General features: G+C 37.9%; 1 protein-coding gene across 6 annotated transcripts in view; it reads right to left on the minus strand.

Moving 5' to 3' along the window:
- KLHL32 (kelch like family member 32) overlaps positions 1 to 24,419 on the minus strand; it is a 126,696-nt gene that overhangs the window by 48,987 nt on the left and 53,290 nt on the right. For all 6 annotated transcript variants that reach the window (XM_062571006.1, XM_062571005.1, XM_062571007.1 and 3 more), the window contains one exon: positions 11,972 to 12,070. In XM_062571006.1, the coding sequence (XP_062426990.1) occupies positions 11,972 to 12,070 (99 nt within the window). The remainder of the gene's footprint in view (positions 1 to 11,971; positions 12,071 to 24,419) is intronic.

Raw genomic sequence — 24,419 nt, forward strand, 5'->3', positions numbered from 1 at the left:
AGCAGAATGGATCATTGTAGGCCCAAACACTAACTGTTCACAGGTATCAATATTTGCCACTATCTCAACACCCAGAAGTATGCAGAGGTCCCTCTTCTACACCGTCCTTCAAACATTCCCAGAATAAAGTGAAGCCACTGTATGGCAGAGCGCAACTCCTTCCCCTGCCCCTTACCTTGGGCCTGTCTGACCACAAACAACTGGTAACACCCAGCGCTGACCAGGAGGAACTAGGCAATACTGGTTGCAACTGGAGAGCCACGGAATGGGTATGAGGTCAGCAAAAAAGTATTTTTTCTACAACACAGCATGAGATCAGCAGAAAAAGTACATGTCCACACCAAACACCGTATGACCAGGAGTCAAGCTCCGTGCCCATAAATACCGCTGCAGCCTAGAGCCCACCGAGCTGCTCTGCTGCACGGTGGTGAATCTTTCCTTGAGCTGGGCCACCTCTCAAGGTTACTCCCCGGGAGTTAAGAGAACGTCTGAAAAAAAAAAACGTTGGAGAGGTGAGAAACCAAGACTTGAGCAATAAGAAATGTGCAGGAAGATTTCCTTGCTATGACTACCCTGTATTTCCATCTTTATTAAACTTGTTTTTCAACAAACCCAGAGTTAACACCCCATCCCAATGACACTCAGACAGGCTTTAAAAGGAAACTGGAAGTGCATTTAGAGGAGGAACACAGATTAGCTGTAGAAATAAATTCTGTTCTGACTGAGTTAACAATAACAGCCACAATTTCTGCAAATGAACTAGAGCTCATAAAAAAAAAATATTCTTTTTTTTGGTCAATGATTATTCCACATGATTTTAATTAAAAATAGGTCCCTTTCAAATTCAAATGTTAATAAGAACTCCTGCTAAAACATCCAAATTTCAAATATTTCAACCACTTCTAAAAGCAAAGTCCTACCAGCAACATTTTATCAAAGTATCTCATGGTAGGTTACATTTATATCTGATGTTGTTGCTTCTTCTGCAGTATTCACCACACTGATAGTTTTGGCTATTTGTTTTATTCCTTTTCCCAAAGCTCCATCTGTCTGTTCAACTTTTGGTCCAGGGATGCATGGTGCTATCTGAGTCCAGAACCTGATTAGGGCTTTTTCATGTTACACAATCCAGACTCAGAGCAGTATCTACGTAGTCAAATACTTTCAAGTATTTAGCAGTAAATATTTAGTATTAGTCTCTGAGGGTCCTTGATATCACCATTGTATGCATACACTAGCTGCATGCTTCTGTTCTCCATGAAGATGGTAAAACTGTATCTATATTGTAAGGCAGAAAAAACTAAAACCCAAACAGAGGGAACTACTGACTTTGAAGGATATTAGCTCAGTTGGTTAGAGTGTGGTGCTGCTAATGCCAAGGTCGTGGGTTCAATCCCCATATGGGCTATGCTGAGGGTTGGACTAGAAGATCTGCAGAGGTCCCTTCCAACCTTACCATTCTATCACTCTATGAATGCTTTAAAAGAAAAAAAAAACATTGGGGCTATCTCCCCAGCTTTCTCCATGCCCAGAATTTACCATTTCATGTCCACGGAATTCCAGTTCCAATGTGTTTTAGAGGCTGGATCTGCCTGAGATTACCATAATACCTTACCCATGACAAATAGGCGTGCTTTGATACTATAGAAATTCAAGGCCTTTTAAACATATAATTAGATTTGTTTACAGTAAATAATGAGAAAATTCTGAAATGGAATTTAGAAAAAATTGTTTTCAGTGAGTTGGCAAACTTCCAAAACAAAGGTCAATGTGTTTTGGAAGAAAGTCCAGCTAATATGTTACTACTAGTTTCCCTAATCCATATGCAAAACAGCACCTGTAAAAAATTACATACATACAAAATACTGTAGAAGCAATTCCACGTGATGTCAGTTCAATTTCCTCAGAACAGCAAATGTAAGTTCCGAATTTAAGTCACTGAAACCCAGAGGCACCCATACAGCTAGACACACTCCGTGACACAAATCTCAAATTCTGCAAGTCTCTGGTGACACAGATAGGAAATTTAGCAGCAACTTCCTCCAAATTAATAAAAGAAATGTTTGGAACAGTTTACATAAAAAATATAGGTGAACAAAGTTAAACATTTTTCAAGTTGGAATAACATAACTTACAGGACATTACTGATGGGTAATGAAATTAATATCACTAATGTTTAAGATTGTATCTTTTATTTTTTTTAGAATTAGTAAGATAAATAAGGAAAACTTATGTTGGCTTATATACTGGCTGCAGACTCAGTAAGATAGCATGCATATAGTTATATTCATTCTGGGTTGAATTCCTCTTCATTATCCTACTGAGCAGAGATGCCTTAAAAAAAAAAAAAAAAAAAAAGAAAAAAAAAAAAGTCTGGATCACTTCTAAAGCCAGCTATTGGTTTCCTGGGAAATTCTATTCCTATGTAGCTGTGCAAAACAAAACATAAATGAAAGGATGTGCTAAAACACTGTCTCATTTACTACTGTGAACAAATCTGGAAAACATTAACAGCCTTACAGATGAGTTTTCTGCTTTGTCCTCCCCCAGCATTTCCAGAAGCTGAAATGTTTTAGTGAAGAATGTTTCTCTGTTAATTATTTGAATAATTTAATTTTTAAAACTAGATGTTAATTTGGGGTACTTCCAGTTCTGAAACCACTTATGCATATTTTAGGCTTAGTATCTTGTCACTTTCTTTATAAAAATCTTTCTTTTACTGGCAGAAAGTGTTGTGAACAGTTCAAATAAATGAATCAAACAGTAATGATTAAATCATCAGAAGAACATGGCATGTAACAGGAAAAAATATCAACTACACAGACTTGTATCAAGTTCAGACTTTTTGTCTTTAACTAGAAATGGTCTAAAGAAAACTCTAAAATTCAAACACTGACAAACACTAGGTTGTATTAACCTGAATCCTCACAACTTCAGTCCACCTCTACCATTAAACAAACAGATGAATGTTTTGAGGGCATATTGTCTTCTATTAAACTGACTATAAAATGAAAATAAAGTCTACACAGCTCTCAATATCTCTTAAAAATGGAGCAGACTGAGACATTCAGTATTTTTCTGAATGTAATACTTCAAGTTGCCTTTTATGAGCTTTCAAGCTTCAAATTGATCCCTATGAAAATAATAACAGTGTATTTAAAAATACAAAGAATAAAGCATGTAAAAGATACTTATTTCATAATTAAGAAGGAAAAAAAATCTGTTCTATTTCAGTTAAATACAATACAGAGAGAAAAAAAGGATGGACAATGGCCACGATGGCACTTGTGAGATAAAATAAGATTCTAACTCACTTCAGGCCCAACATACCCATCAGGTTCATAGGTTTATGATTTAGAGTCACCATTTTGTACTTCACATTCTGGCTTTTTCCATATTGGTAAATACTTCATAACCAAAGCATTTTTGTGTTTCCTTTGCTTAGCAAAGAATACCTTTGCTAAATTGACTAAACATAACTCAAACTGATTTAGATCAAAGCAAACTTAAATAAAATGTCCCTCTGCTTCTTTACAGGAGGTAGAAAAAAAAAAAAGAAAGAAAAAGAAAAAAAAGAAAAGCTCTGTATATCTGGTGCCTGTATTCCTGTTCTTTCATATTACAGCAGTAAGTCTCCTCTTTCAGGTCACGTCTTCCGCATAAAAGTGCTAAACTAATGCCGCTTAATGACAAATTAATGTCCATGAATAAAAAATACACCTCTAATAGCACAGAGTAATTTGCCATTACAATATCATCATTGGACATGCCCCTGGTTTAATACGATGTATTTAATTCATAACTTAATGAGTGATATATAAAAAGAGAGAGATGAACCCTGCAATTACATTTATGCGAGTCTGTCACCTTATTTGTAAAACCTTAGAGTCATTTACATTCAAATTAGAACAAATGAGTGATTTCACAAAGTGCAGTGATAAATGACCATTGCTGCACAACACAGACCTGTATTTCCTGTGAAAACATTAACAGTTTCTTATTATTTGTTAAAAATTACAATGCATATTGCCCAGTGTTGTGTGAATAATGACTTTTTTACTGATTAGGTCAGAAGACTAATACGGAATAAAAATAAATAATTTTTCTTTTCATTTTTTCTGATTTTAGCTTTAATTCATCTGCTCTGCTGTTATGGACAAACACTGCCACCTACTGCCCACAGCTGGATAATAAAAGTCCCTGACTGCCTTGTTTTAACTCAAGTTCAGTCATTTGACCTTTCAGTTTTCATCTCTTATAATAAAACAAATATTGCTACCAGACTGATAACTATGCATGTCGCCAATGGCACTAGCTGATAAGGGTAGCTGCACTACTCAATTACAAATAATGCAATTTTTTGTGCATGCACCTAAATTGCCCTGGTTGGTAAAGAAAATTAATAGCTAAAGACATGGGGAGGGGAAGTGGAGAGACATAAAACATCAGTATTGATCAGATGGTAATAAAACTGGGGAAGAATTTTGTACACTAAGCATTCTGGGATTCGCCAGCCTCTGTTTACAGCTTTATAAAAATAGTTGAGAAGGATCCCAGAAGCAGGGATCCTTCAGGGGCTAAGGGACAGAAAAGTCACCTAAGTAGGCCGCACTGCCTCGAAAGACAATACAAGAAACTAGGAAACAGTGAAAAAACACAGGTTCTTTGTTATTTTTAAGACAACATCTAACACACAAAACCAGAAGGTCCCTGGCCACAGTTGCAACTCATTGTCATAACAACTAACAGTCCAGGAGCAGAATCCGTGACTAGAGCACAGCTAAAGAGCAGCAAGTGGATTACAGTAGGAATGGGATTAAAAGGGACTGGGTACACTACTTGCCTCACTGACACCAACTGAAATATGGGGGGGGGGTTCTTTCTTTTTTCTTTTTTTTTTTTTTTTGAGTTCTGGAAATTCTAGTTGAAATTGTCAGTATTGCATTCACATTTTATGTATACATATCTCTCTATATGAGGTGTGTCTGTACATGTTAAGGGAGAGAAGAGGCAAATTTGCAGTTACTTTTAAGTTTTGTACAAGAGCTTTCTGCAAGAGCTCTCCTAATGACTGTCAATAATTCAGTGACTCAACAGCTGACAAAACATGCTCCTTCAAGAAACAGTGGCCTAAGCATAGTAACAACTGGTTGCATAACACTAAAAATAGGGAAGTGTGAAAAGCATTGATGTGTCCTTTATACGAGAAGGTCACTGTTTCCACCACTGTTTAAAGTCAGCAGACTCAAGTTTTATGGTGGTGGCTTTTTAAAACACCACTCTAATTTCATGTGCGTATGGGGGAGGTGTTAACATAAAAACAAAGAATTTAGTATTAGTTAAAGAAAAAAAAATGGTTGCTAGATGACCTTTAGATTTTTTTCTAGTAGTTTAATTTGCTCTATATGAAAACCCAGGAGCTAAATTCCCAACTGAGCTGAGGCTTCCAGCAATCCAAAGGTGATGCTCTCAATCTCTAGTGCAGGAATTAATTCATCTCTGAAGAGTGTATCTTAGCGAAGGTTGGAAGAGTGTTCTTGGCACAGCTCCACACAGAGAAGGTATGTTTAGGAAGAATTAATAGCTTATAAAGCTCTGGCTCTATCACACACATAGACCGTACACACTCTTCTTCATACCACAGGCAGGCTCATTTATAGCTTCTTCCTTTTAAAAACAGAAGCAAATATAATTTGATATGCAAACAAACTCAAACAGTTTTAAATTAGTGGAAGAAAAGACCCAACTATTCATTCTTCACCATGAAGAAAAATTTTATTTAGCCCAGATTGACCAATAGGGTAGGTTAAAAATCAAATGCCCATTCAAGACGATTTGCCTGCTTCAGCAACTGTTACCAATAATCATTCCGGAAGGTTTTACTTTATAATTTAAGAGTTGGTTAATTTAATCTAATTCAGACATTCCAGGCCTGATCATACTCACTGTCTGCTTTTGTGTACAAGGATCCAGAGCATACAGTATAGAGGAGCCTCCAAGAAAATTCCAGCTGCCTGCTACTGTATAGTGCTCTGCTTTTTTCAGTCTCTTAATCATTCGCTGACCTGCTCTTTTCAACTTAAGTTAGCCCGCTTTAAAATATCACTGCCATTACCAGCAACTGGGCAGATGCACCTGTGGGAGAGCCCTACCCACCCTCCTACCCAAGGGGTAATCTAGTGCATTATCCTTTAGCAGAGAACTTAGAGCAGTTGAAACAAAAGGAAAAATTGACATTGAACTTGTAACATCGAGCTAAAAATATTTATGATCCCAAGAGCAATTTTTAAGTCAAGGGAACTTTAACAGCAGTCAGAATCACTACAGTTGTCTATGATTCTTGCTGCTCCTCTCTAAGAGAGGAAATAAAATGCTGGAGATCAAGGACAGTCAACAAACAACGTCTAGTACGGCTGTGTAGAACATGAAAATATGCAACTATCTAACCCATAAATATAACATAAATGGTGTCTCAGACTGTGTCCAGTATGTAAACTGCCTTTGTTCTTAACAAAGTACTCCTGATCTGGCCACTAGAGAGTTAAAGGGTTAAATGGTTACAACCATGCCATGTTCTTCCTCTCAGACTGAAACTCGGGTTGCTTCAGACAATTCTGCTACCTCTAAACCCCTAATCCACATCTACAGCCTGTCACCTTGAATGTTATTCAGGTGGCATATAGAACTCCAGGGGAGACAACAAAGACTAAACTTCAGGTAATACAAAAAAATCATTTAGCTTTAAGCTGTCAAACATGTGCAGTCTTAAGTCCCGGATCTCTGAATGACAGGGGAAAATCAGATTCTGGTTTTAAAAACTAAACTCACATACAACTGATACTGATCTGAAGAAGCAAATTATTAAAAAAAACCCAGAACATCAAAAAACCCCACCCACAACCACATCCATACGCTCAACAGCATTCTCTCCTTATAAAGGCATATGATCTTAGATTGCTGAAATTATTTGCAGTTTTAGGCCGTCTTTGCTATTGAATACACAAAGAGCTGATGCAGACAAAAACCCCCACCTTCTTTCATCTCCAATTAGTTACAAAACTCAGACTTCCGAAACAAACATTTGTATGTTCTGAATAGATCTTTTAAAACATTATCTTCTGTAAGAATAAAGTCATGTATCCTTCAGTAAAACTTCACGAGCTTTAAAGTGCAACATAGGTCATCACAAACACACTGCCTAACAACAAGCCCTCTACAGCTCTATTTAAGAAATCCATTCTCAGGTCTCCACCTACACATTCAAAGCCTTCCACTGGCTTTTTCTCTCTTATTTAATGGCAGACATTGGCATTAAATAACAACTGTGTTCTATTGCTAAATAGAACATAAGGCTACAGGTTAAATTTTTTAAAAGAAATCAAGATATTTAGGTAACCCATTCGCATTAAATTTCAGTAAACATCTACCTGTTGGTTACCGCTCTCTGCAGACAAAACTGACAACCAAATGCTGTATGTGTAACCATGGGCCTTAGGCACATTCAAGATATTCAAGGCTCATGTCTTCAGCTTAGCTTTCCCATATCTATACAGGACCAATACAGCTAAGAACAATCAACCTGTCTAACTGTTTAGTCTGAGAAGAATATGCAAGATTTCAATGTTTAAAGTACCTGAGAATTATGGTGACATTATGTTATGACTTACCAATACGCATATATCTTAACTAACATCAACATTCTTAAAAAAATAAAATTTTTCTCTATGAGACAAGCTGAAAACACAAACCCCAAACAGCAGAAGCTAGAGAGTAATACCAATTAAAGATACAGCACAGCAGGAGTGGGAAGTCTGCACAATCTGAGTCTGGAATTATTGCCTAGCAGAAGGAATGGGATCCTTACGGGTGTGATCAGTGGCACAAAGTCCACCTGCAGGCCAGTCACTAATAGTCACCCCCATGGGTCCATTCTGGGACCAACACTGTTTAACTTCTTTAATGGACGATGGGACTGAATACACCCTCAGTTCACAGATGATACAAACCTGGGAGGAGTGATACATCAGAAGGCCGTGCTGCATTGCAGCAAAAGACCTGCGGGTCCTGGTGGACAAGCTGAACATGGACCAGTGACAAGCCTTCATGGACAAAAAAGGCTAATGGTATTCTCCCCTGTACTAGGCAGAGTTACTGGCATGTGGAAGGCGGCGAGCCTTCACCTCTCCTCAGCACTGCTGAGCCCACATCTGAAATTCTGCATCCAATTCCAGGCTCCTGAATACAAGACAGACAGAGATCTCCTTGAGTGAGTCCAACGAAGGGCCACCAAGATGATTAAATGACTGGAGCATTCTCATATGAGGAAAGAATGAGACCGTTTGACTTAGAAAAGGGAGTGGTGGTGTGGGGAAACTTCTCTAAGTTTATAAATATTTGATAGAATGATGTAAAAAGGATGGATTCAGACTCTTTTCAATGATAGGATGAGAGGTAATAAGCACAAACTGAAACACAAGAAATTCCACTTGAACATAAAGAAAGCACTGGATGGTTGAACACCTGAACAAGCTTTCCAGAGAGGGTATAGGGTCTCCATCCTTGGAGATGCTCAAAATGCAACTGGTTTTGCTCATGGTCCTGGGCAACCTGCTCTAGGTGATCCTCCCATGTGCAAGAAGGTTGAGGTAGCTGCTCCCAGAGGTCCCTTCCAATCCTGACTATTCTGTGATTAGATACTACAGAGTATTTGACAGTAACATTTTACACTCATTGAATGAGAAAACATATTTAGTAAACCAGCAGTGCTGTCAAAAGCCTCAATTCTGTCATGCTATCAAAAATTTCTCATATATGGATATTACCTAATTGAGGGGGGTAGGGTTGGAGGGAGGAAGAAAGTTCCTCTCTTGTTTTCTTCTGTCTAGCCTTTGATCAAAAACTCTTGGTAAAAATGCCATATTCATGATTCAATTTGTTATAGAAATTTTTCTGAGGTTTATCAAGAAATTAAATAAGCTGTTCTAAGCTGGTTAGTCTACAAGAACCAGAATTTATCTTAAAGTCAAGTTAACATTTTGTTTATTCTAGTACAACTAAGAGAAAATTCCTTAAAGATTAGTGAATATAAAAGTCAGCCTTGGTTGGAAATGAATCAGCCCTTGGTGGACTGCAAATCATCTTCAACAAGATAAATTAGATGAATTAGGTCAGTACAGTCTTCTTTGGTACCTCACAGATTACAAATATGCCTTGAAATAAACATGGGCCAAGCATATCCCATTTGTAGCCAAAAAGACTCTTTACTGGTATCTACAGAATACCAGATGGGCCCAGAAAAAAGTGTTAGGAAGAGATGAAACAAATCTTGAATGCCAGAAGATGACAGACTTTTAGAATATCTAGGGAGAAAGAAGAGGAGCTATAACAAGCTCTAACAATAAGAATGGCACTTTTATTCAGGCAAAGCAAAGGCAAAGTCCAACCCCTCAAAATAAAGAAATCCTAACAAGTAAAAACTCTGCATCATCATTACACAACAATAATAAATGACAGCTAGATCCTACATATGGTATTTCCCAAGATTATGCTTAGTCAAGCTAAGCTCATGAGGTATCAACCATTCAGAACATCAAGACAAAAAATTCACTGTTATACTAAAGAATTTTGGACTCAAAAACAACATTATGAAGAAGAAAATGGCTAAGCATTATTCTCTCTCCCAGCCTCTCGATCTACAGCAGGTGAGGTCAGGTGTGACAAGATACCCCAGTTCCCAATTATAGCAGTGATTAAGGATTTTCAGGAAGCCTTCTTTAACTACTCTGATTTTGCTTTTAGATAGTAGTAATATAAAGCAATAGATATTAGAACATAAATGGATATTATACAATTATTTTGAATCCTAGAAGATATCACAGTCTATTTACACACAGCTTGTTGTTAATCTCTGCTAAAAAGACCTACATGACTACCCAAATTTGATTACTTGCATGGACTGCAACTCTGCAGAAGAAACAGGCAGATAAATTCTTTCTCTGGTCTATTCAAACTGCAAATTTGTCCATAGATATCCTTTCCTGGCATTGAACTTGGTAAATACACACAGTGAGAAGAGTAAAATAGAGATTAGAACCTGAGATGAGGTAAACTACAGTCATCCTACAGATGTCCCTGCTGGTTCAATACCTTGCAATGAAACCCTGATTCAAAAATACCTTACAGAACTACCTCTGCTCTCTGTCTTCCAACACATATTCTCTCCCTTATTCCCTACCTCCACCATTATAGATCTTGAGTTTAAGTCCCACTTCCTCTAGATTTTTACAGCAGTACAGTTCCAGTTACCTCCACAGTGGGACGCTACTGAGAGTGCAACAGAGTTCTTTCACATCATTTCAGAAACTACTTATGGACATTCACATCCAGGTTATTTTTGCTGGTCTGTAAGTAACAGAACAATTTGGCAGCAATGTCTGTTTGCTCAGTTTTTCAGTTCATTCATTGTCTATGCCTGACTATGGCTTTCACATTCACAGGCACTAGATCCAAAGCACAGTTAATTCTACAGCTGTCTTTCCACTGCCACAACTTCAGGATGAAAAGGCATTAAGATTGTGCAAAAGAGATAGAAGGCCTATTAATAAGAGAGGCTACTCAGTGCAGGTCAAAGCAGTAGTCAGTAAAGCACTTAAACCGGGCCTGTACCTGCCATTCTCTCAATTCTCCGAAGTCCCTCCTCACCAGCACTAGAGTACTCAGCTCCTTCCCTACTCCCTATGACTTCCTAGCTTCTTTATCACAATGGTCTCTCTGGTCCAATTTCTGGCAAAGATAGGGAATGTAAGAGGCAGAAACATTCTCACACTGATTGATTTGCTGGGGGAATTAACCTTACTTTATGTCTATCAAAGCTGGATTCGTACTTTCCTCCTCACTCTACAGCCCTTTCCCATGCCTCCCTTAAAGCAACTGCCTATCTGACAACCAGTAGGCCAATTGATTGTGTGTTACTTGGCATTTCTCATTTCTCCAACTGTTTATCCCACTCCATTTCATCTCCATTTTCTAATAATAATTCAGTCTTTCTTTACAGTCCCTGAAAACCAAACTGATACAAATTGCACAACTTTTACCAGTTCCTTTAATTTTCTAATCAATTTATAATAATGTATAAATTAGTACCACCTCACTGTCTGAACATACATTTTGAAGGCTTTCCTGAGGCTACACTCAAAGAACAGACTCTTTCTCCATAAGACACAGAGTCTTTAAGTGCATTCTGAGGCTCTTAACACAAGATCCTGCATGCCTACGGTACTCAGTAGCTCAGTGTGCTGCCAAGTACGCTCAACAGACTGTTCAAAGGCAGTTATGCTGTTGGAAGGCAAGCACATATGGAGAGCACTGTGCTGACATGCATTTCCATGCCCAATTGTCAGCTGTTGCAGAGATACAGCCAAAGTGCCCTATTTCAGAAACAATATTGAAAGATTACAAAGACAAGGAAACAGTTCTGTAGAACTGCTATTGTCACTTTATTTTAAACAAAGCTTTTTACTGATGCACATCAAAGCTACCATCATGAGCCATTTCCTTCAGCCAAGCATAAAAAAAATACTGGATTCAGATTTTTGGCTTCAAAATGACAGCACTAATATTGTTATTAGCATTACGTGAATGAGGCCAGTTAAGGCACCACTGTAGTAAGTCCTACACATTGAGAGGTAATTGTGTCCTGGAATATGCATGAATATTTTTTTATATACACTTAAGCACCTTACTCACGATCACAACAGGGAACTGAAATGAATAAAATGGAATGGAATAGAAAGCATTTAGCACAAATTAATGCCCTATTGATGATATACCTAAAATTCAGGTCTTCTGATACACATTTTTTTTTCAATTTGATTAGACCACGTACTGTACTAAGGTTATCCTACTGAAATTAGGCTTAGAACATATGCTTACCATGTAAGAAATGGCTAATCATCAGGTAGAAAAGCCTCACCTGGATGAGATAGTGAGAACATAAACTGAGAAGCTCCAGCAGCTGCAAATGACTCCCAGCTGCTAGCACATCCTGTATCACCCCTGGCTCCAAGAGGATCTGTAAAGAAGAAAATGTAAGGTTTGTCATACAGAACTCAGAGAGCATTTGTAGAAAACACTACAGACCTTTGGTACTTCAGAGATTTAAGTCAACAAAAAGAACAGAAAGAGTAAAATTAAGCACATACAGATTTTTTTTTTGCAGGATGGGGACAGAGTTTTAGAAGTTCACCTGGATTGTTCAAAGGAATTTTAAGCAGATTGTTCTTTAAGAGTCCATGAACCACATTACTCCATCATTCTTTAAAATTAAATGCATGTTATTTATTTAAAAAAGATAACTTCTCAACATAACAGAACATTCTTCTGTTATCTATATGCCTGGATGTTTCCATATATATACTGATAAAGTGGGCCAAGAGAATTGACTCTGAAGTCTCTGGATTATTCACACTTTAAAATTACAGGAACACCCTTCCCATTCTGCATGGTACCAATACATAGTTTTCCTAACCACTATCTTCATTTTACAGAGCAAGGTTGTGAAGGCATAGAGTGAGAATGCTGCTGGGAGAGTGTCAGAAAGGGCTTAAAAACCAAGACTGATTATCTTGACACTTGTTCGCATGAAACTCCTACTCATTTCAATTAAAATAATACACAGGCAGCTGCCAGGATAACTGCCCTCAGTTTCCAGCCTGCTGTCTTGAAGCCAGCTTGTTAGGGAATCCCGCTCAGGACATCAGAAAATCTTTGAGGCCACAGATACTGGTTTATTTTTATCAGCAATCATACTACAAACTTCCAAAACTGGTATTATTTCAAGACAAATAGTGCAGCATCCATCAAAATTAGAAATGGATGAGAAATATTAATTCAGCAAAGATACTAAGCTTGCTGAATGTTTTATCCTTATTGCAAGTATTTTCCTTGGCAGATTTGGTTTCATACCACATGAGGTCAGTCTCTCACTGCTCCACAGGGAGGTAAAGCTTCTTTCAGGCCCACTAGCTCTCCCTCCCTCCCTCTCTCCCCCTCTCTCTCTTTTTTCTTTTTTTAAATATTGAACACAGTTTAGTTTAATCTCATAGCATTACATGTCTCAAATGCAGTGGAATAAGGAGAATGGCATAAAAAAGGATACACAAATTCATCTGCATCTTCTGTAGCCAAATTTTGAGGAGGTGAAAAAATAAGTACATATCTCTTCAAGCAAAAACAAAATTGTCTCCAACACAGCTGATCTTTTAGGAATAGGAAAGAAAGAAATCAACTATTATTTAAACCAAGAACTTATTTACATTAAGTTCTGGCAGTGTATGTCATACTTAATATGAATATACAGTAATTTGGAAAACCTTTAAGTTTGAAGTGAGCATACATGCAATTTATTTGTAGTACAGCAGTTCCTTTACTCAGCCAAAAAAGACATATAAAGATCTTAATGTAAATGAGAATCAGGCCCAGCATGATGTAGGTTTTCAACTGATGCTGATTAGGTGGCTACACGTGATGAGTAGTATATTACTCAAGGGAAACTTGGAGAGGATTTCAGTTACAAAAACACCTTTGATACAAACATTTAAAGAACTGTGCAGCACTGTGAAGACCTTTTCAAGTGAGAATTCAAGGTCAGGCTGACAAAACAAACTGCTAACATTCTTCAGGGTCTCACTGCTTTAGACCTGTAATATTTATTATTCAGACATCATTTATATTGAGCAAGTTCTGTCATCTGGACTGATGTCACATTACTTATTAAATGCCAGCCACAGGCTTAATGTTGTTAAAGACATAATATAAAGAGAACTAGAACCCTAAGCAGATTACAGTCTTGTGGACATAGATACAAGCTATATTTAGCTGTGAAATATTAATATATTTAAAGCTACAGCAATGCACTTACAAATAATATATCCTGAGCAGCATCACAAAATGAGAAGTAGGACAGAGGCAAGGAGGATCACTGCTTACTACCCAGAGGTGATTTGCACAAAGTCCAAAACAAAAGCTTATTTTAAGGTGGTATATACTTAGAAAAGCATAATGTTATTTTCCAACAGCTAGAACTTTTAGTTCTAACTAAAATAGCTAGAACTTCACAAAAATCAGTTATGGTATTAAAGAGGGTTTTTTTCATTTCTTACAGGTTTCCTAGACCATGTAAGATGAGATTCTGCTGAGATAATAAATTCACCTTTGAGTTTCCCAAGAGAAAGAGGAAATTCTATTGTTCCTCTTCCCCAAGGCTTCACTTTAAATGGATTCGTCTGAATTTTTACTTAGTGCTCATATAGATAAAAATACTAACTCATCTGCACTAAATGTTCACCATCAGCAAACTGCATGATGGGGAAATCCACAAGAAAAAAAATACAAAAAGAGGAATACAATGAATAAAGAAGAAGAATATATTGCAAGCCTTTCCTCTACTGAACTTGGAGCAACCAGCAATTACTACAAAACCTCTTAACCTCTCTATATTAATGGAATTACTAGAACTCTTTTTTATCATCAGCACAGCTGTGTATATGCTACACAGGTTGTCTATGTGAATCTTAACACTAAATGCACATAAATACCACTTTAAATACACACCAAATACATACAGTGGCTGACTCTCCTCTATCTGACCATCAAAATAACAGCTCTGAGGTCTACAGAGTGACACCAATAGAGAATTAAGGAAAAAGAAACTAAAATCTACTTTGGATTCACACCTTCAAAATTAATCAAAAAGTATGAGCTCAAACACTAAAGGGAGAAATTTAATGCCTTTCCCTACTCCATCTCCAAACCAAAGATTTTGAGGCATTATTAAACATATAAGGGCAGAAGCTCAGATGACATAATATGGAACCATCAACTTCAGTCAACATTGCAATCTTCACTAGCAGAGGATTTGCTGTTGTGTAATATATTATCAACTTGAGAGTGTTCTCTATGCTATTTTTATATTAAGATTAATTACATGCAATTTAGATATTGTATCTGGCAGCACACTGCTATCAGCCCTCTATTCAACCCTTATTCTGCAGGTTAATTTTCATTACGCTCTCAACTCTTCTCTGGCATATGATGTTACCCAAGAATTACCCAAGAAAACCAGCTTAACTGTTGTCTCCCTGTATACTTACTTTCCCAAATCTCTAGGCCTGAGGCACTGCACTTTTCTGAAACTGACCTCACTGGTCAAGTTATTTTCTCCTCCTCCATAACTACTTCAAGTTCATACAGAAATCTTATTCTTCAAGGTAGTCATTCTACCCTCCATCCCACAAATCTCCAAGAGAGTATGCATTAAATCTAGTTCACTTCGTCTGGTGGTGAGATCTGTAAAGCAAGGGACAGCAAGGAGACCAAAAGATTGGGTGCTTCATTGCAACAGAATGCTGAGTTCATAGCATTCAAAAAGGTAGATTATATAATTTCTTAGATCCTCATTTCTTTGAGATATTATTTGATTCCATGTGCTTGCATCCATTTATTCTCATATATATGAGGAAAGCTGCTCTACAAAATAAGAAATGGAAACATCTTATTGTAAATCAAATCTGAGCTTCTGAAGCACAATTCTGATGCAGAAAGAAAGAAAATTTATGGTCAGCTCCACGGTCACAGATACACAAGTCTCTGACCAGATGTCTGTACTCACCCGCTGGGCAGTCGTTCTAAAATATTTATTTGTTCTCTGAGATCTCCCTTTTTCCCTTCCCTATTCACCCTGCATCCCCTCCAACACAGCACATCTTAGGGCCCTGAGTAAGTGGGGAAAAAGATTACTGAGATCACACATAACATCTTTCCTCTCTCCTTAATCAATTTTCATGCGGAGACTACTTAGCAACACAGCACATCTAGTAGGTATGAACAAAAGGGATTGAGGATGAAACTCTTAATTGTCCTTGTTAACAAAGAAAATAACAGCCTGAGATGGAAGGTAAAGTCAATTACCACCTCCATGGAGATCTATGAAGAAAATCTGGAAAAAACAATTAGATCATTTTAATTATCAGATGGTGGAGTTCAGGGTCCTGTGAGGAGGAAGTAAGGCAGTAAGTAGGATCACAACCCTGGACTTCAGGGGAGCAGACTTTGGCATCTTCAGCAAACTACTTGGAGGAATCCCTTGGGTTAGGGCATGCCTTCCTTCTAGGGCCCAAGAGAGCTGGTTAATATTCAAGCATCACTTCCTCCAAGCTCAAGAGTGGTGCATCCCAAGGAGAAAGAAGTCCAGCAAAGGCAGCAGGAGACCTGCATGGAAGAGCAAGGAGCTCCTGGCAGAACTCAGACAGAGGGAGAAAGTACACAGACTGTGGAAGAGGGGAGAGGCCACTTAGGAGGATTATAAGAATGCTGTCAGTATGCAAGGATGCGACAGGGAAGGCTAAGGCCCGTTTGGAATTAAATCTGGCAAGGCCAGTGTTACTCCATTCTTCAAAAGGGCAAGGAAGAGGACCTGGAAATTACAGGCCAGTCAGCCTCACCTCTATCCCTGGAAAGGTGATGGAACAGCTCGTTCTGGATGTCATATCCAAGCACATGGAAGAAAAAAGAAGGTGATCAGGAGTAGCCAGCATGGATTCACCAAGGGGAGATCCTACTTAACCAATGTGATAGCCTTCTATGATGGAATGACTGACTGTGTAGATGAGGAGAGAGCAGTGGATGTTGTGTACCTTGACTTCAGCAAGGCTTTTGATGCTGTCTCCCATAACATCCTCCTAGGCAAGCTCAGGAAGTGTGGGTTAGATGAGTGGACAACGAGGTGGATTGAGAACTGGCTGAAAGGCAGAGCTCAGAGGGTTGTCATCAGCGCTGCAGAGTCTAGCTGGAGGCCTATAGCTAGTGGTGTCCCCCATGGGTCAGTACGGGGGCCAAGCTTGTTCAACTGATTCATCAATGACCTGGAGAAAGGACCAGAGTGCCTCCTCAGCAAGTCTGCTGATGATACCAAGCTGGGAGGAGTGGCTGATGCACCAAAAGGCTGTGCTTCCATTCAGAGACACCTAGACAGGCTGCAGAGATGGGTAGAGAGGAACCTCATGAGGTTCAACAAGGGCAAGTGCAGAGTCCTGCACCTAGGGAGGAATAATTCCACGCACCATTTCAGGCTAGGGGCTGAGCTGCTGGAAAGCAGCTCTGCAGAGAAGGACCTGGGAGTCCTGGATAACAAGTTGACCATGAGCCAGCAATGTGCCCTTGTGGCCAGGATGGCCAATGGTCTCCTGGGGTGCAGTAGGAAGAGTGTCATCAGCAGGTCGAGGAAAGTGATCCTGCTGCTCTACTCAGTCACCTCTGCTCATAGGCCTGCGGCTACCTGGAATACTGTGTCCAGTTCTGGTCTTCCCCAGTACAAGAGAGACATGGAGCTACTGGAGAGAGCACAGCATAGGGCTACAAAGATGATCAGAGGACTGGAGCATCTCCCCTATGAGGAAAGGCTGCGAGAGCTGAGCCTGTTTAGCCCAGAGAAGAGAAGACTGAGAGGGGATCTTATTACTGTCTACAAATATCTTAAGGGACAGTATCAAGGGGATGTGGCTGAACTCTTTTCAGTGGTGCCAAGCGATAGGACAAGAGGCAATGGGCACAAACTGAAACACAAGAAGTTCTGCCTAAACATAAGGAAAAACTTCACTGTGAGAGTGACAGAGCACTGGAACAGATTTACCAGAGAGATTGTGGAGATTCAAAACCTGCCTGGATGCAATCCTGTGCAGTGTGCTCTAGGTGATTCTGCTTATGCAGAAGGGTTGGCCTACATGGTCTCTAGACGTCCCTTCCAACTTCAATCATTCTGTGATTCTGTGGTCATTTAAATGTATCCTGCATCCCTGTATCCTGCAGTACACGGTAGTTCATCCAGGCACTTTAAGAAACTAAACTAAAACTACTTCAGACCCAAGGAGTCTAAACTGTGTGCCCAGACAAAGATTATGAGATACAGGATATAGTTCTATCTCCTCACTGATCATGGATACTCTATACCCCCCCCATCTTTCCTTCTCATTTCCATACAAGTGCTTTTGGGGCAATGGAATAAATAAGGTAGTGACATGATTCACATTCAAAATAACACTGCATTATGCTGTAACAGTATGGAAATGGGTAATATTATATCAGACAATTCTAGAAAATAAATCATAAGGAATTTAACACAGAAAGAGGAAAAAGAAATCCTAAGCTTCCTGGCAGTATGATGCAAGAGAAAATTCCTTCTTGATCAGCATGCAGTGATCTCCATATCAAACAAGAAGGTATCTAACGAAAGTACCTTTTGTTTCTCCCATCCAGAGACTATCTTCCATGCTTCAGATTGACTGAAAAAAGTAGCTTTCCTTTCAGACTAATTTAGACTGCATTTCACTCAACCTGCTAGCACTTCTGCCAAACTCACAGTTGAATTCTCTGCTCATTGCATGTTTAGATGTGCTGCTTCAGAAAGATGAGTAAAATTAAAACATTCTGGTCTCCTGCGCGCAACTTCCCAAAGGCTAAATGTGTAACATTTCTACTAACCATTACAAAACCCAGATATCTCATTAGCGACAATCAGAAGGAACAACTAGGACCACCATATCTGATATACATCATACATTTTTCCTACATTTTTCCAGAAAAGAGAATGAGAACGTATGTTGAATACATGGAATATCAACTAAGATCACAAGAAAATTCACTACTCTTTTTGGTAAGATGTACTTTGATTACTCTCCACTCCAGAAAAGTTCTCTTGTGCACATCTTCATATTTATCCAGAGCAAATAACATAAAACTTTCTGTACAATAAACCACATAAATGGAGTTCATTAAGTTCTATATCTTTCTAAGCCTTCTGGACTCTCTGTAATTTAACTGTAAACTTGAGACCTAGTAGTAGTAACCTAGTGCTAGGCACTGAAACAAGATTATACTCCTGATAATATTGGATATTTCATTTTTTATTGTTTCTAAGTATCAAATTTATGTTTTTGGCCCTGAAATTACATTGCAAGTGATGTTAAAATAGATATTTATAGTAATACATAGTCTTTCTGTAATCAAGTTTTCCAAGACCATGGCATGAATCATTCAGCTCTTAAGGCCATCGATCCAGTGTTACAGGAACCTGACAGACCTACAATTTCACCAGACAGCTCTAAATTAATCTCAGCTAATTCATCAAGAATCTCCCTTCTCTCTCTTCTCTAGATTGAGTCTCACCACCCCCCCCACACACCATCAACTCTCTCAAAATCTGTAAAATAAGTTTGACAAATGCTGTAAAGTAAGTTTGATTAGTCTCTAAGCAATACAAGAATGACACACAAAGATGAAGAAAAAAGCACTATTTCAACTGTTTCTTCCCTCTCATCTCCATGACCCAGAGGTCTACAGCTGACTCATGCTAACTTTGAGCTGTCCCTTGTAGAAAAGGACAAAGATATTTTAAAGCATTCTCCCTTGCATGTCTGCCAGGGACCCCAGCAGTTTAATTGAACCCTCTGATTCCCTTCTGCCAAAGGCAAAAGGTAGAACTGCCTCATACAGGAAGCAGAATGTGACTTACTCAAGAAAATAAGCAAGTAACACAGCTTTGCAATATACTTCACCTCCAACCGAGCTAGCAAGGATTAATGGAATAAGAGATGTCAAGATATTTCGACCTGTCTCCCCACAACCTTAATTGAAAACCAAAAATGAAACATCAGTTAATCACTAGGAAAAACTGTCATTATCAAAAGGGGGAGGGGCGTTAAAAGTCAAGATTCTCTAAAGGAATCTAAGCAATTATCAGGAGAAATAACTGTACTTGCAAATAATGATTTGTACTATCTCTTTACTATCTAGAAAGATTTTTTTATTCTTTCACAGTTTTTTATTAAAAGAATAACTGAGCTGAAGTATTTGACCCAAAAAGAAATAATTTCACAAAAAGTAATTTAACTAACTGTGTTTGCACATATGAGTTCAGAAATTGCCCCATTGTATTCCTATCAATTTATGAAACTTGTTTGGTAAAGTAGTATGTAACTCTAGATTTGTAACTAGTATGACATACCTCACTTATTAAAGACTACTTCTATGTTATCATTTTGTGAGTAAAACAAAATTTACTGTTCCTTTTTTTTGCATGAAAGTAATAAAAATAGTAGTATGTCAATAAAAATATGCTAAGAAAAAGAAAATTTTAAAGTCTATTTTCCTATCATTATAAATATACAACCTCATATGTGGCTTTTGGGAAAATGTAACCTTTTTTTTTTCCCATAAGTAGTGTGTAAGGCTAAGTGCTAATCTTGGGCTGTCTAGGAATGTGTGACAACAGGCATCATCCCAGAATTGGCTTTTAGAGAAAAAGTTGAACATAAAACAGCAGATGACCCTTCTATATCAGGGCTGCCTCACTGATTCTCTCTTATGTAGCTTTGCCAATTTCAAATAATTTTAGAACTTCTCAGAGACAACTTACTTTTTTATTAACATAGTAGCAAAAATATTATGGCTTGGAAAAAGAAAAGAGATTAACCAGCTAGAAAACAGGACCTGGTCAGAAGAACTTTGTATTAAGCCTTATTAAACTGCTGCTTTGCTGTGTGGCCTTTGGAAAGTCATTTTCTCCATTTTCCTGTCTACGATGCAGTAAAGTAAGGACAATGTTCACTTGCTTTTCTCATGTGCTTTCAGCTCATCAAACACAAATACTATTTAAATGCATAATATTACCATAGATTAAAGACGCATGATAAAATGTAATTACAAAGAGGGAAGATCCAGTTAACAAAGCACTGCATCATTCACAGGACTCAGGCTGTGTACTTGTATTTCTGCTGAATTAGAACCACAATCATTCTCTGCAAATAAAACTCAATGCTCTTGCACGATTTGTTCTTGAAAGTATACCACAGTCCCTGTCAGTTGATTCAAATGATGATATCACTTAGATTTCATATATAAGAAATTAACGGAAACAATGCAGTTTGTTGGACTTAAATCTGAGAATGAATGCAAGAGCCTCCATCTAAAATCAAGATGCTCAAAATTTCAGTTTAAACTGCTACTTAGTCCTGTGACACCTACACTTCATGAGAGCCTCCATTTTTAGCTCTGAAATTTTCCAAAGGTTTCCCTTTAATCACAAGCACCCTTTTTTGTCAGCAATGAATGATGCGCCACCCAATGAAAACAGTCTATTCAGGGGCTGTCCTGCTCCACCAACTGAGAATATGCTTCCTGGTAACAGAACAGTTAAAAACACAAAAACGTTAAAAAGAGCAAGCAAGATCATGATTCTTTAACCCAGTGGTTAAGACCCTTACTAAGTGAAAGGCATTGTGAACTCCAAGCCCTACTCAAGAACTGTTTAACATCTGAGATAATATAGTTACTATATCATTGTACTTCATCCACCGCCCTTCCAATGTACATCTGACACTTGTAAAACACTCCTGTAAGAAAAAAGGGTGAATAGTCTAATCATCAAGATCCTGGAATATAGGAATGGTCTTACTGCCATCGACTCTGAAGTAAAAGACAGCATGACTTTAGAGTCCTTTTATGAAGGAAGGACATGGCCAACTACAACAGGAAGAAAGTCTTATCTCCCAACTCTGAACAAGCAGTAGTACACAGGTAACACCTAAGCCCAAGAAAGAGGTTAAGACAGTTTCCTCCAAACTTCAGCATTTTTCAGTCCTCAACCTCACCCAAAAAGACTGAAGAAACAATCCACACTAGACTGTGTTACATTCTGGCATTAAAGCTCTCTCCTGGAAGTTCAGGCAATGTAGATCTCCATGTAAGCCTCATTCTTTCTTCAGAACACCATGGCTGTGACAGTAAGGGCAGTGAGAAACAATCAGGATCCCTTATGAGAGGCAATAGCTGGTGGTGACACCTAACTCCAAAAAGAGAAATCACAGCTGTAAAATCCACACAGGACCTAGGATCCAGTCACTATAAATACTGGATTTACGCACTGTAGATTTGCAAGAGAAAACATAAAACACCTAGGTTTGGGGTTCATAACTCCTTTGGTGCACTGAACAGGATACCTCAAGGTCCTGAAATTCATTGAGGAAATAAGAAACCATTAGCTGTGTAACACAACGCTCAGAATTACGGTGCCTAAATTCATCTTTGTATCTGGGCTTTGACCTTTCCCAGCAACCACATAGAGTACTCTGGAAAGATCTTGTCAAAGACAAATAATACTCCCAATCAGACCACTATATTCCTGTTTTAAGTAGACTGCTTGCATAACAATTCTTGAGTAGGAAAAAAGATTTCATTATTAGGGGTGCACAGAATGTACTGCTGAAGCTGTATCTCTGTTTTGTCTCAACATTATTCTTAATGAACAAAACCGAATTCTGCTGTTATTCCTTTTTGCTAGTTTTTATTCATTTCTGTACCAAGATTTCTTTGTTATTATGTGATTGGGGACCACAGTAATGGATTAATTCAGTTAGAATTGTTACATTATTTATAGTTAACTTGAGTTTTATGCCAATCTTTTCTTCCATTGAAAAATCAATTTCCCTTAAAAGTAAAAGATTTCCAGCATAATTATAAGGCACTGCCTTCCTACATAGACAAGAAGATTAGTGTCTGTATTTTTAAGTCCATGACCACCTTTCAAATCAAAAGGATGAAATGATGCCAGAATTGCATTTCAGATTGCAACGTCATGTTGTAAGTTATATATATTTTTAATAACTTTAAACAAATGCAAGCAAATATTGCTATCATGCAATATTAAAAATTTCCACCAGATGTCTCCAATATACTATTTTACACAGAAAACTATATTTCAGTTAAAATACATTCAAACCGAATGTAAATGGTTAGCAAAATATTTTTATAAAAATCAAGAGAAGAAAGCTGAATTTAAATATTCATTTGTTTACATACTGCATTACACATAACACGAATATCTTATTCTTATCTTATTCTAATTGTTACTGTTGTTATCAGTACCACAGTGCTTTCTAAAGAAACAGCAACTTTTTGGATCAATACTATGGTCCAAAGTGTTAAAAATGGATCCCATTAAATCTTCTTTTTATTATTTTTTAAGGGTGTATCAGATCATATCTTGATACTTGCATTTTCAAAGCAAAATAAGGTTGTAAATGGCAGGACTGAATTTTGGATAACTAAGACAGACCAACTTTTCTTTGGAAACAGAAAGAAACAGAAAAGAGTTTTCACACTTCAACTAACTCACGACTCCATTTTCACAACTCTCCCTGATGTAAGCACACTCTACTTAAGTAGTTTATTAATAGCCTTTATGAATTACTCCTACTCGCTACCTCGAAATGCTCACCAAGATTCTATCAGCTTGAGTCAGTATATAAGCAGTATCGACTCAGTATATCTAAAACCAGGCTGAGAGCAGAATTTCATGGACATAAGGGAAAATTCAGCGTTCCTAGTTCTCAGACCAACACCATTAAGTTATGCTTGCAAAGACACCTTTAAAACAGAACTCCCAGAAAATCCCCGTCATCCATCTACGTTTCAAAGTAGCATTTGGCATATCTGATAAAGAGACAGAGTGCAAATCTTTGCCCTACAAACGCCTCTATAGGTGAGCAACTGCACATATTGGTACAAGTATTTGTAACTCAAAAAGCCAACTCATTTATTCAAAGCAGATCCTACTTGAACATGCAAGACTCAGAAGTCTGTGTGGGATCAAGGTTAAAGTCACTTACTATTCACTTGGGAGCCGAAGATACTATCCTAGAAGCAAGGGCTGATGAGGTGGGATGGATGGTTAGTTTAAAACATCATATCCATATTTTCAAGGTTCTCAAAATATTTTATACAGATTTATTAAATTTTGGATATCACCCAAGACAGGGGAGTATCTCTATTCACAGAGCAGAGAAAGAAACTCACACACAAGTAAATTACCATCCAACGTCTCAAAATTAGCTTTGGAAAGTGTCCAATATATTTTGGATGCTTCTGTTTCACAGCAAGAGCTCTCTTTCTGTAGTGACCTATAGTCTTAACTGACTTCAAGCACAATACAGACATTCAATAGCAAAATAAAGATTCAATTTTATCTATTAATTTAATCACCATTCAATCAAAGGAAGAACAAAACGCACAGAGATGACAAGCCATACACCAAGACCTCCAGTCATTCAGTAATATAACACAGTATCTCTGTCTCTTATTTATCTCAGAGAGAAATCTCTGAGTAAGTTCCATTTTCCATAATAGCAGAAACATGAAAATTTCAAGGGCTAATCTGTGATGCAAACACTAAACTATTAATTATTGTGTGGGTAAGTGATGAAAATAATTCTTTTAAAACAGGCAACAAAATATTTCTTTCCTTATTTCTGTTTACTTCCTTTGAAAAAATTAAGGTTGTATACTCAATCCACAGTATGGAGCAGATGCCT

This window comes from Rhea pennata, chromosome 3 (assembly GCF_028389875.1).
Source record: "Rhea pennata isolate bPtePen1 chromosome 3, bPtePen1.pri, whole genome shotgun sequence".
Lineage (NCBI taxonomy): Eukaryota > Metazoa > Chordata > Aves > Rheiformes > Rheidae > Rhea > Rhea pennata.